This window comes from Uloborus diversus, chromosome 7, assembly GCF_026930045.1.
Source record: "Uloborus diversus isolate 005 chromosome 7, Udiv.v.3.1, whole genome shotgun sequence".
NCBI lineage: Eukaryota > Metazoa > Arthropoda > Arachnida > Araneae > Uloboridae > Uloborus > Uloborus diversus.
Window position 1 is genome coordinate 70315450 of NC_072737.1, and position 12930 is coordinate 70328379.

The 12930-nt window shown below is 32.8% G+C and overlaps 1 protein-coding gene across 2 annotated transcripts in view; it reads right to left on the minus strand.

The window, feature by feature from the left end:
• LOC129225834 (spectrin alpha chain-like) overlaps positions 1-12599 on the minus strand; it is an 82802-nt gene extending 70203 nt beyond the window's left edge. For both annotated transcript variants that reach the window (XM_054860353.1, XM_054860352.1), the window contains exons 1-3: positions 12502-12599; positions 3450-3697; positions 1753-1878 (exon numbers count right to left, since the gene is read on the minus strand). In XM_054860353.1, coding sequence (XP_054716328.1) covers positions 1753-1878; positions 3450-3692 — 369 coding nt within the window. In that variant the 5' untranslated portion in view covers positions 3693-3697; positions 12502-12599. The remainder of the gene's footprint in view (positions 1-1752; positions 1879-3449; positions 3698-12501) is intronic.
• Between the last annotated feature and the right edge of the window lie 331 nt (positions 12600-12930).

A 12930-nucleotide genomic window follows, 5' to 3' on the forward strand; every position in this document is an offset into this window, starting at 1 on the left:
ATGCACATATCATTTAATTTTGTGCACATGGTTAAAGTTTTAGTATTCTACTTATTTCACTTCCTTCTAATAATGTAATAGTCTTTATATTAATAATTAGTAATCAGTAGTACATTGTTTAAGCAAAATTAAAATTTCAAGCCATTATTTTGAGATGCGGATTTTATATGAATATTTTTGTTCAGTTAGGCTTAACTGTGCTGTAAATGCTCGGGCCGATGGCGGCGTTCCATTTCAGAACGTTCGGTCCCGTAGCTGCGCTTCGTTTTCCGAGCGCTGGTCCTCAAGGGGTTAAAATCAAAAATGGTGTGTATCTTGACATCCCATTTACTGCCCAATTCTTATAAAAACTGCCTTGTAATGAGCCTAAAGTACTCTGCTTGTATTTAAGAATGTATGATTAGCACACGGAATTGTGAATTATTTTATACTGCTTGTTGAATTACTCACTCCTTTTCAACCACTTTAAAAAATATTTAGCATCATACAGGGTTCATACTCTATTTGGATGAAAAAATTCCATGACTTTTCCAGGACTTTTTCATGACTTCATGAAAATTTTCATGACCTTGTTACATGAAGAGAATAGCACTATTTAATATCAAACTTGCCTTTTTTTTTTGGAAATGAGCATTAGCAAAACTCCTATGTACATGCTACTACCTGATTGAAAAAATATCAGTGTACACGTAAAAAACTGAATAATTCTTACCTGTTTTCATCATATAAGTTTAAGTTAAGTAAAACTACAGTGAATGATGCTTAAATGTCGACTTTTTTTTTAATAAACAGGCAGAATGATAATGATTGGGGAAAAGGTTGAATGAATCATTACTAAATTTCAATAAATTTGCTTCGAAAGTTACCTTTTAGTATCAACTTGACATTTTTTTGGTTCTTTAAAATAAAGCCACATTCTTTAGTAAATTCATATTTCTAAACCAGATATTTATTTAAAAAAATATAATTAAAAACATTTCATAGTAAATAAATCTTTTGTCTTAAACGTACTTGTTTACTTATTTGTACATTTTCAGATGCATATAAATAAATAGGTTTAGAAATTCCAGAACATGTTGGAATAATGACACTGAACGTACCAGTGGGTCGCATGGATTAGTTTTGTGGGCCGTATATTGGGCACTACTGTTTTTGAGCATTAGAATTCCCCTATTTCTGCATTCTATTGCATGACTAAAGATTGTCCAAAACCTTCAGAGATAAACTCTGATAAATTTTAAAATAAAGATTTAGGAGTGATGGAAACGAACTTGGATGCAATGTTTTGAGATCGTTCAATTTTCCAGTTTAAGTAGCTTTCGTGGTGCAATACTAAATCACTCAAGATTTCTAATACTCTTTTTAGCTACTGTTACTTTTTCCCAGAACATTTTTCCATGACTGAAAATAAATTTCCATGACTTAGACTGAAAATTTCAATTTTCCATGACTTTTCCAGGTCTGAAATTTGCTTATTTTTTTCCCATGACTTTCCAGGATTTCCATGACCCGTACGAACCCTGATCATATGAACATTGAAATATGAACAATTTCAAACTTTTAAAAGTTTTTGTCTCCATAATATCTTATGCCTAATTGCATTCAAATTGAAAAGGGGGGGGGGGGAGAACTTAAAATTAAAAACAATCCCATTCTGTTTGATACATTACTTCTTAATTGTTAATCTTCATGTTACAAAACACTCCCCAAACAGGTACAAGTTCAGTTATAAGCATAAAACAAAAAAGTTACCTTAATAACATCAGAAGCAAAGTGATTCTGATTTATCAATTCGGAACCAGTATTATCCAAAGCTACGATTGCATTGCTGTGAGCTGCAACTTCAGATTCAAAAGCTTGATGTTTCTGTATCTTTGCCTGAAAAATTCAAACATGCATTTATATATCAGATTGTATGTTTATACCAAAAAATGATTATATGTGTGCTTTGTACAAGCAACTAATGTAGATTAGATTTAGTTTTGACCCAGATCCGAAAATAAACAACAAAATTGCTACTAATTTTTCAAAGTAAAAACTGACCATTTAGAAAATCCAAATTGGCTTCATTAAAAAATCAAAAATACTTTTGATTACGATTGAGTCAGTGAGAAGCAAAGGGATGTAAGTGGACATTTTCAAGTTTTGAGTAAAACGTGTATAAAGATTACGCCCTAGGTAGGGCTTCATTCCTTTTTTTTTCTAAATCATACTGTACAGCAAGACCTACCAGGGCTACTAGCACTATCTCTTACCCCAAAACAGAGGAGGGGTTCACCTACTATTTGTACTGGTTATTTCCAAATTTTTAATTTTGCCACTTGTGCATCCCTTTGTTTCTCACTACATCAATTGAAAAATTTTGACATTAAACCCTTGGTATGCTGCCATAGTTTAGGACTTAATCTTAAACCTCACTTATTTCATTTTTCATATTACATTTCCTTGTTAACTTAATGTATTGCATGAGCAACAATATACGAGATGGAATTACTTCTCCGAGGGCCTGAGATGTCCTCCTTGTTGGCATCACATAGAAAGAGGATTTGATTTCCTCCCCTTAATTAACTCTCCTGCTTTTATTTTACTGTCCTATTGCTACCAGTAATGCACTTGACAAAAGTTCATAAGTAGATTTGCCAGAGTTCTGTAATTTTTCATTGGTTGAATAAAATATAGCGAAGTAGCATATCAAATTAAAGGAAATTTAAAGCTCTACAACTTTGTCAGTGACAATTTTCATGAATACTGATTCTGGAAGGCACTAGAAGCAAATGGTTGACAAAAAGAGAGAATTTTTTCGAAACTCATCGATTTTTCATAACATATACCCAGAAAATTGTTGAAAATTTGACAAATATGGGTAGAAAACAGTTTCAGAGGAAGTTTATTTAGCTTGAACTTTTATTTTAAACGCATTTTTTCCACTGTTTCCGACATTTTTTCAAAAAAAAAAAAAATTCTTCCCTCTTACCTTTAGCTCACCTTCTCAGGGACGGGGACTTTCAGCATGTTTACTTAATAACTACCCCTAACAATATTCTGAAGTCAAAAATTATCGCATATTCCATGCATGCTACAATGTGTTAATTGACTGGACTATTATGCAAATAAAATTTGTGATGACCAGCTACAGACTCTGGCCCCAGCTAGACTGTTCCTAGTTAGTTCATTAGGTTTACAACTATATGAACCTTTATATAATTAAGCCTTTACATAAAGTGTCAATGACTCTCAAGGTCATTTGAAATATTGAAGAAGGCTGCAGTTTTTCAATCCTTGACATAGCTTGTTGAGACCCTTAAATCATTTAACAGAAAACAATAAAAAGACATTTTAAAATAGCCATTAAAATAAAACTTTTTCCTGAAAATTTTTACAACAAGTTTTTATATGAGTTCTAGTAAGTAACTAAATAGTAGTAAATACACATGAATGAATTTCCATACCTGCAGATTAGTTGGATCTTTGTAACTCTCATCTGACGCAGCTTGCAATTTTTCATTGATCCAAGACTCCAGTTCATCAGCATCTCTTTTAAAATATTGAAATCGTCTCGAATCCTCTAATCGATCTCGCTTATTTCGTGCTTCGACTTTGAATTCTGCATATCGACCAAGCACCTGATCCCTGCGCTCTTGGATATCCTCAACCGTATCCAATACTCTTATCTCTCTAGGTTGTATATCCATATTGGCTGTAAAAAAAATAATAATACAGAAGCATTACTTTTTTTATAAGGGCACATATTACTTTTTTTATAAGGCACATAGAAGAATCATTTGTAAGATAACATAGTGAGCTAAAAATCAAAAGTAACCTAGAAACACATGTTTGCAGTTTTTTCTTCATGCTACTGTGTTTAAAATTGTTTATTTACTTTTCTTTAAAATAATAACTAAGGTTTTTTTCCTACAAAGATCCAATAAATTTTAACTTTTAACATTTTATAAATTTCTCTAGAAAACCATGATTCATTTATAATGCATCAAGGCATTATAAAATGGGTTGGAACTTCATGTTATATGATTTATGAGGAACTTAAGATTTATACATAGTAGATAAGTAGCTGCTTCGCCCGGCTACCTTGAAATAAAAATTATGTCAAGTGACATGTGTTCAACAAACAAGGTTGAATAAAAGAAAAAAAAGCATCCTGCCAGATAAACGGCGCCAGTTCCTAAAAATGCCCGTTAAAACTTGGACCAAGTTCCAAAAAATTCACGTTCGTATGAGAAAACTTCGTAAATAAAGTTTACAATCCCCTAAAAAATCAAAATACTTGAATAAATAAGGTAAATACACGTAAAAGAAGCATTAGAATAAAGGCTATTCAGTCCCCAATAGCGTCAACAGACCCTTTGAATCCTGATTAGAATTAGAACAACATATCCCCAGTAGAATCTCGACATTAACCACTAAAAAACCTTTACTGAGTCATAGTCCTTAAGGCTGTTCCGGTAGAAAAACATGCTAAACTTGACTCTTTGGGAACAGCGACAAAAAAAATCTAATCGCCGGATTGCAATGAAACTTTTTACTATATCAGATGAATGTGTAAAAAACTACGTGCATGAAGTAAATTGCTGCTGAGTTACCTACATTTATCACAAAATGATATTAAAAAGTACTTTTTGTCAAATATGAAATATTTCTCTTAAACACATTCATGAAAAATCATCTAAACACAGAGATTCGAGATTTTTTTCTCTGAACCATAGAAACAATGTAGACGCATTGCAATTGAAATATTTTGTAAATATCATTAAAAAAAATTTCAATGCTCACGTGTTCTGAAACTTACTCGATTCTGTCCACTAATCTTATAGTTGCCTAAAGTGCCAATAGATGGCGTCAAAAACTCGAATAAGTAAGGATACGTGAAATTAAGGTCTATTTTATTAATAGCTCGGCTTTTTTCTCATTTTTATGCTAATAAATGATTCCATATGGACCATAAACTTTCTGTAACAAGTTTCATTCCTTCATATTCTTCATAAATCAGTCTAGATTTTTTTTTCTCTAAAACCAATTGTTCGTGATCGCGTGGAGATCCCGCCGGACAAATATCGCCATCAGTCAGTTTTGCAGATGAACTAGATTTTTGCGAAAAAGTGAGGCTTTCCATGCGTGTGCCCGAAGTGATGGCCAGTGGTATCGGATGTCAGTGCTTGTAGCTTGGGCTCGAGGCGGCAGTGATTGTAGTCAAGGAAAGAGAAAGGGGGGAGGGAGGACGTCCCCGTGTGTATTTTCCGTGTTATTAGAAACAGGTGGGTGAACTAGAATTGGAGGGTTGGCCTACGAGTGCTCGCCACACAATCTTTCCTAATCCGCAATGAATATCTTTCTAAATTGACGCAACAGAGATCATTAAAATTTCGTGATATTTTATTTCAACAACGATTTTAACTATTTTTCAAGAAGTAATTAATATTTTCTAATGTTAACGAAGGACAAAGATGATCTGAAAATAGTTCTTATTTAATTAAAAAAACCTTGCTCAATCCATTTGCGCAGGTGTGACATCTTTGTGCATATATTTGCCCTTTATAACAAAGAGCAAAGTATTATGTATGATAATATATGAACTTTCAAAAAAAAAAAAAAAATTGAACTTGAAAAGTAAAGATTTTTACATATTGTGTGCGTACACGTAATAGGCTCAAATCATTACCTTGTAGACACGAAACTTTTTTAGAAAGTAGGTACTTCGTATATTATGTAACGTTTAATGGTTTTTATATTTGAATATATCAAAATTTTAAGACAAAGCTTAAAATTCTGGGAATAAATTGCAAATACAAGCATAAAAATGTCAAATTTGTGCAAATGGATTAAGTAAATCTTCATCTCAATTTTATACTTTAAAGTTTTAGACTTAGAAAAGTAACAGATTAAGTAAACATGATATTGATAAGCGTTTATTTAAATTGCAACAGGAAGTATTATAGTGTGATCCGCGAGTTACTGACCATCAGCCAGTAAGTTGAACTAAGTTGTAACAAAGGTTTTGATTTGACCATTATGAAGGTTACGTACGATATACTTACAGAGACATCTAGAAGTTTTCAAGGAAGTCACTTTTCTTACTGGTGCAAATTGTTATCAGATAAAATGTTGAATCACCTTTTTCTAGGTTAAATTTAATTTTACAGGTTCATTTACTGAGATATGCTGATCAATGCTTATTCTCAGTGAAGGAAAAAAAATGCATTTAATAACTATCCATTTATGCTGTTTGTTATTGAAGGTTGGTCGATTACATGCATTGATCTAAAATGCCTTCAACGCCAGTAATTAACAAACACGATCTACCTGTAGTAATGACATAGTTAAATGCTAGTTTTAAAGCTTTTTTCTTTATACCAAAGTAATTACAAACATTTTTATGCTAAAGATATGAATGTGTATAGTACAACTTTTATTGAGAAAAAAAATATTTTAACCATTAATTGACTAGCTTGGTTAATTACTAATGCTCCAGATCAGCGGTTCCCAACCAGCATGTTGTGACTTCCAAGGGAGTCGCGAAGAATTTCTTATAAGAGAACACATTCAAAAACATATCATTAAACAGTTTAAAAACTAAAATATGTAGAGGAAAAAAATCATTTTAGAGAAGCATCAATACTTGAGCGTAGTGGCGAATTTAAAGAGCCTGATGATCCCTCAGCATTATTACATTTTGGTTTACGGACTTGCATCCCTACAAATTGCCGCGAAAGAGTCGAAAAAAACCTCACTATAACATTATCTAAAATTGTCTGAAAGTTCGTTTTTGGAACTTCAATATCGAATTTTTTTGTGAGACAGTCTCTTAACCCCAACCCTCATCCTGAAAGATGTCATGTAATTGCGTTTTCAGGACTTAATTTTGGAAATATTTCGAGAAGTTCCTAGAACCCTATCCCATTCCCTAAAAATAGCAAAGAAATGGATTTTTAAGCTTTCAATTTCGGAAATATTTCACAGGAGTGCCTTCTATTCCTTTTGCATAATTAAAGACCGTACAAACATTCCTTTTCAGGATTTAAATTTAAAAAAAAATTCCGGGTGAGGGTCTCCGATCGTTTCGCCTTGCCATCAAAGATAATCTACTATTCTATTTCTGAAACTTAAATTTCCAAAGTTTCCTTCATATTACCCCCAATCATTTCTCCCCCCCCCCCCAATCACTAAAACTTGATTAAAATACGTTTTGGTAACTTCAATTCCGGAAAAATTCCGGGGGAGAGGCTACCTATCCAAACATTTGCCTAATATTTAAAGGAACAAACAAAAAATACGAACAAAAAGACTACTTTTTTTAAAAATATTTCTAAAATCCAGGGGGTTCCAATGGCCCCTCCTCACCCTGATTTCCCAAATGACGGACCTGAAATAAACTTTGAAACGAAATCCAGGAAGGATAGATCGTTTTATTGATTTTTAAAATATTTTTGGGGGAATACCCCATTGGATCTCTCTTTTTGCTACATATTTTCCTGGTTTTCACCTCTCTAGCCCTTCCGAAGAATGCTCGTAGTCATAGTATATATTCCATTCTCCTCCAAATAAAAATGATGACAATCAAATGACTACTCATCATCGAAGGGGGGGGGGGAGTTCACTAATCTTGCTAAAACAAAAGGAAAAAAATCAGTATTTAGTTAAAATTTCATCACGTTTGGGAAGCAGAGAAGTGCTTGAACTAAATCCAATAAGTAACTTTTCTAACTTGGTTGTCCGTTTTCTGCTCAAGTCATTGTGGCAAAACAAGACGCATGTTTTATTCTGATCAACGTTTTGAATACAACCAACTTTAAACTATAATACTCAAAAATATACTGTCGTGAAATGTATGATAAATTTACATTTTCCCCAATCAAAATTGAACATTTATATCTCTCATATACAGTCGGCTTCCGCTCCAAAGCGATTCAACTTACGCCAAATGCCTATAACGCGAGTTTTTCTCGAGTAACGAATGTTAGAGCTAACGCAAATTTCTCACCCACAACACGAAAACTTTTGGAAAGGAATCGTGGCGCAAAATGACGGCTTCGCTATTTACTACTAAATATTAGTTTCGTGAATATACTTTCATCCTTTTAGCATCACTAACTGCTCTAGTTCCCACCCAGCGCTAGTCAAAACATCGCTTTGTTAGTGTGTATAAATAACAACTCCACAATTTTCTTTTAATATTTTAAATTCTAAATATGAAAGGTGATGAAATATTCTGCACCAAAGCACGCTGTTTCATGCTATGTTTGTGAAGATAGAAAGAAAAAGTGAAAATTTGTGACTAGATAAGGAATTCTTGAACGCTTGAAACTCTAAAAAATGGTTCGAAGGCAGTGGCGGATTTACCAGGGGGGTGGTGGAGACGACCGCCCCCTCCGTAACTGTCATTTTTGAAAACCAATAATATAGAATTAAAGGAATTACTAGCTTTTGCTATTAATTTCAATCAAGTACATTCCACAAATTTGCTTTAAATTAAGTTGAGACAGTGTAGTCGAAGATGGACAGCATTACCCACTTTTTAATTTGAAACCGAAGCTCGCCCCTCCCCTCTTTTTTGAACATTAATAATTTTTATATTTCTATATGTATCTTCCAACCTTTTTCTTCCATGGACTACACTATACTGGTATGATGATACATTTTGCTATGATTTAGAACAGTGGTTTCTAAACCTGGGGGTGATAGCCACCAAAAGGGAGATTTAACTCTTGAGGGGAGCGATAAGTTTGTGAGGGGCGATAGGGGGTGATTAAAATTTAAAATACAGGCTAAAAGTGGGCAATTGATTCCCTCCCCCCTACATAGTGGATTGAGGGGAGAAATATGGCTTCCACGTTTTTCAACCGCCACCCCCTTGAAAAGAATGTAAATCCGCCACTGATCGAAGATAGCACAGCAATACTGTATAGTACTATTACAGTATAGTGCTTTATTATTACTGCATACTGTATATGTACCGTACTGTTTTTTTTTTTTTTTCATGTCTCTCTCTCTCCCATTGATAATTGATATTGTGCATCGTTTGAATACTGCTGTTTTTTTAAAAATACGGTAAAAATTCAGCTGTTTATGCAAGAAACGGTAACATATTGTTAAGAAATGGTCTGGAACAGTTTAAAGGGTGTTTAAAAATGTCTTAAATAATTGGATAAATTAATACAAAATTCGTATATTGTACACGTATATTTGTATATAACACACACACAAAATCAACTCCTTCAAAGTTTCAGTAAAGATACTAAAGTTAGTTGAAATCTATGATCTAATAAACTTTAATTTTAAAAGCACCAGCTTTGATACGGTGCTCCAAAACTTGAATTTGTTTATATATATATATGTTTTTTTTTTTTTTTAATTATAAAATGAGAAAAAGCTTACTGATGATCAATTGGGTGATGGAGAATTAAAAACAGCAACAATAGTGATAATAATAATGAACAGAAATTTAAAATTAACTTTAAATTTCTTTCTATTAGAATTATGTTGTCTGAAAATTAATTTTTTTTTCTCTTTTTTCTTCAAGTCCTTATTCTATTATACCCTTCTCAAATAGTTTCAATTATGCGTGCTCAGTCATTTAAAACGAGGGGCGTCATGACAGGATAATTGGACAGTTCGGGCAATTAGAGTTTGGATAACTGGAATCCTACTTTGATATAACACAAATGTAATGTATCTTCAAATTCAGAAACCTGTAATTCTGTTATGGGGGAAAAATTCACTTCAGAGAACTCATAATTTAAAAATATTGATTTTATTTTTAAAAAACCATTTTTTGTGAAGTTATTTCTGAAATTAGATTTTTTTGGAGTTTTAAATAATAAAAAATGTAATAAACATCCATGGAATGACACAACCAATGATTAAAAAAATTATAATAACGAAAATTTAAAAAGAATCGCCGTTTTTGGTTCTGGACCAAAAATGGCCGCCAGGGGGGGGGATTTGGGAATGCCTCCCCTTTGTAAAATTTTTGTTTATACAATATCTACAAGCATGCCGAGTTTCATAATTTTATCACAATTTGCAGTTTCTTCCCCCGTAGCCCCCCGACTATTTCCAAGTTAGGCGAAAACTAAGATCGATCTCGGGGGGGGGAGCTGTTCCTCCCCCTCTTTGCGCGACTGGGCCCTGTTAAATGCCGTAAAAAACTATGTTTTCTTCTTCAAAATTTTAAAAGATTCGTACCACCAAGTTTTCTCTGTAATTCCATGGTAATTTTTGTGGACCTTTGTCATGAACAAAAGGTAAAATTCCTCGTAAAGATTAAAAAAATGTGACCTTTCAAACACAATTTTCTTTTAAACTGTCCAAGTCTGATTTAACAAACTTTCCAGTCTTTTCTATTACTATTTAGCAATTCTATAAATGCAGCATGAAGGAAACAAAGCTTCTAAAGATTAATATTTAAAAAAAAAAAAAAAAAAATTAGATTGACAACTTTTATTAGTAGATTTAATAGCCAAAAAGAAGACATTTCTAAAATATGTTGCGATAAATTTACCGAAGTTTCCGCGGTTAAAAAGATGAACCCTTAGTATAACGAAATCATTTCTGATCTAAACTTCAAATCGAAGCAAAAATGCTCTCATCTCATTTCCTTGCAGCGGTTTTGTTTGCTTTTCCGATTCCTTCGCGCTGTCAATGCCTGAAGGCACTTGAGGGGTGTGTTTCGAACAATGAAAGACATTCCTCACTGACTCCTCTGAAGAACAATATCTCCACACAAATTCCGGTTTGTCCCCTTTTCTGGATGTCGCGTAAATCCTGTCAGTTGTAAAACTAGTTTGCGGCTAAAACGTACAACGAGCATGATGCTTTCGTCACAACCAGGGTGCAACATTTTGCGCCATCTATTGGGTAAAGGAAGTTTTTTTCATAAAATGGGACAGTCTTAAAGATCTTTATCAGAGTAAGGACAATAGTCTCGAAAAATTCCTATTAGTCCATGAAACTCCTCATTCGAAAAAGAAAACACCTTTAAATTTCCTATTATGATTAGGACATCTGTTTCTAAAAATCCCTGTTAGAATGAGGGTTACAGTTTTCAAATAACATCAACAGTTCCTCTAAAAATATCTATCTGGATTAGAAAAATAATTCCCAAAACCCCTTTTAGAATGAGATTTTTTAAAAATGAAAATAACAACATTCTCTCTTTAAATCATCACCAGGAATTAGATAGCTTCAAAAAATTCCCTTTTGAATAAGTTCTCTAAAAAGTCTACATTAGAATAACAATGTCAGTCCCTTGAAAAACGAATCAGCATCAACCATTCTTTAACAACCCAAACGGCAGATCAGTAAGTTTCGATTAAATGAAATTGAATAGTAAAAGTCTCTATTTATCGTACTGAAATCTTACTGTATCTTCTGACAGCATTAACAAAAAATATATTGTTGAATTTTTAATAAGAATTTAGTAAGAAATTTAATAAGAAATAGGTACCTATTATTCTGCACTACTTGTAACTTTCAACAACAAGTAGAGGAGAAAATGAAACAGAATAGAGGTAGCATAATATTACTTTTTCATGTGAAACAGATTGACAGTATGCAGCAGAAGTAAAATAAAAGCAGGCAATAACAAAAGAACTTTCTAAAAAAATACCAAACTTTGGATGAAATGAATAGCAATATATGAAACATGCGAGTCACAAAAATTTTCAAGCACTTAAAAAAATGAATATTTTTTCAAGTAGTACGTTTTCATGTTTTTAGAAATAAAACATGCAGTTTTTCGCGAGTTGGGGTCTCCCAACAAAGCAGGGGCTATAAGCTACGCTATTGCTTAGCTTATAGGTAAATCCAACACTGAAAATATTACATAATCTCATCATAGCAAAGTAGGATATAGCTGATCATTATGCCTGACGACTACCAATGCCCGAATAGTTGCATAATGTATGATTAAAAATAGGGCTATAATTTGAATATTAACATAAAAGATCAAATATATGAAACATAGTCGTTTAATCTACATCAAGACATCTACAGACAAGGCTATGAAGCATTGCAGGTCAACTGCCTACATATCTACATCCTATAATTTGTTTATCATTAAGTACGCTTTACAGTCATATTTCTCTTCTACAAATCAATTTGATAAATTTTGATAACCAGTTCGAGCCTAGGTCTAGTGAAATATTTCACAAGTTCTTTTTGTTTAGTAAATAATTTCATATATTTTTATTAGATCGCCTAGTCTGTCAATTTATAACCCAGCAGTATAATGTGTATGGAGGAACGACATAATACCAGGGAATAAATAGTTTGGCACATCGAATAATTACAAAATTACTATTTAAAAGCATTTTAAACAAGAAAATTAAGTTTAAATACTCTGTTGAAATATTGATTAAATGATAAATACTTAAAATTGCAAGTCTTATACTAACTGTTTTATTTATTTGCCGATACTTAAAAGTGAGAATAATTCTTTTTGATGTTTAAAGAAATAATGGATGAAGATGTATTCCAAAGTTTAATTACCTTTAATTATTTATTGCAGAAATAACTCTGCAAACCAACGCCCAATGGGGTGAGCAGAAGAAAACCGACCGGAATTTACGTTTTGATGCCACTTCACGTAATACCGCAGTGGCGCTGCTATTAGTCACAAAAAATATGCAAAAATGGATTTCAAATTTTAAAAATATTTGGCAGGGAGCCCTCAACTCCTCCCGATTTTCCTTAACTATATCAAAAGCTTCCTTTAAGGAATTTTGGAAAAGGAATCTGATGATCCCCTCTCCAATCCTTCCCAAAAAGCCACAAACCCCATTATAAAGATTGATCAAACCCATGATTATCACAACTGCGGTTTTATGAGCTCAATTTTAAATAATCAAAAAACCTCCGTCCGTAATCTGATGTTACCAACGACAGCCTGAAATTGCATTTTTTGTGACTTGTAACTTT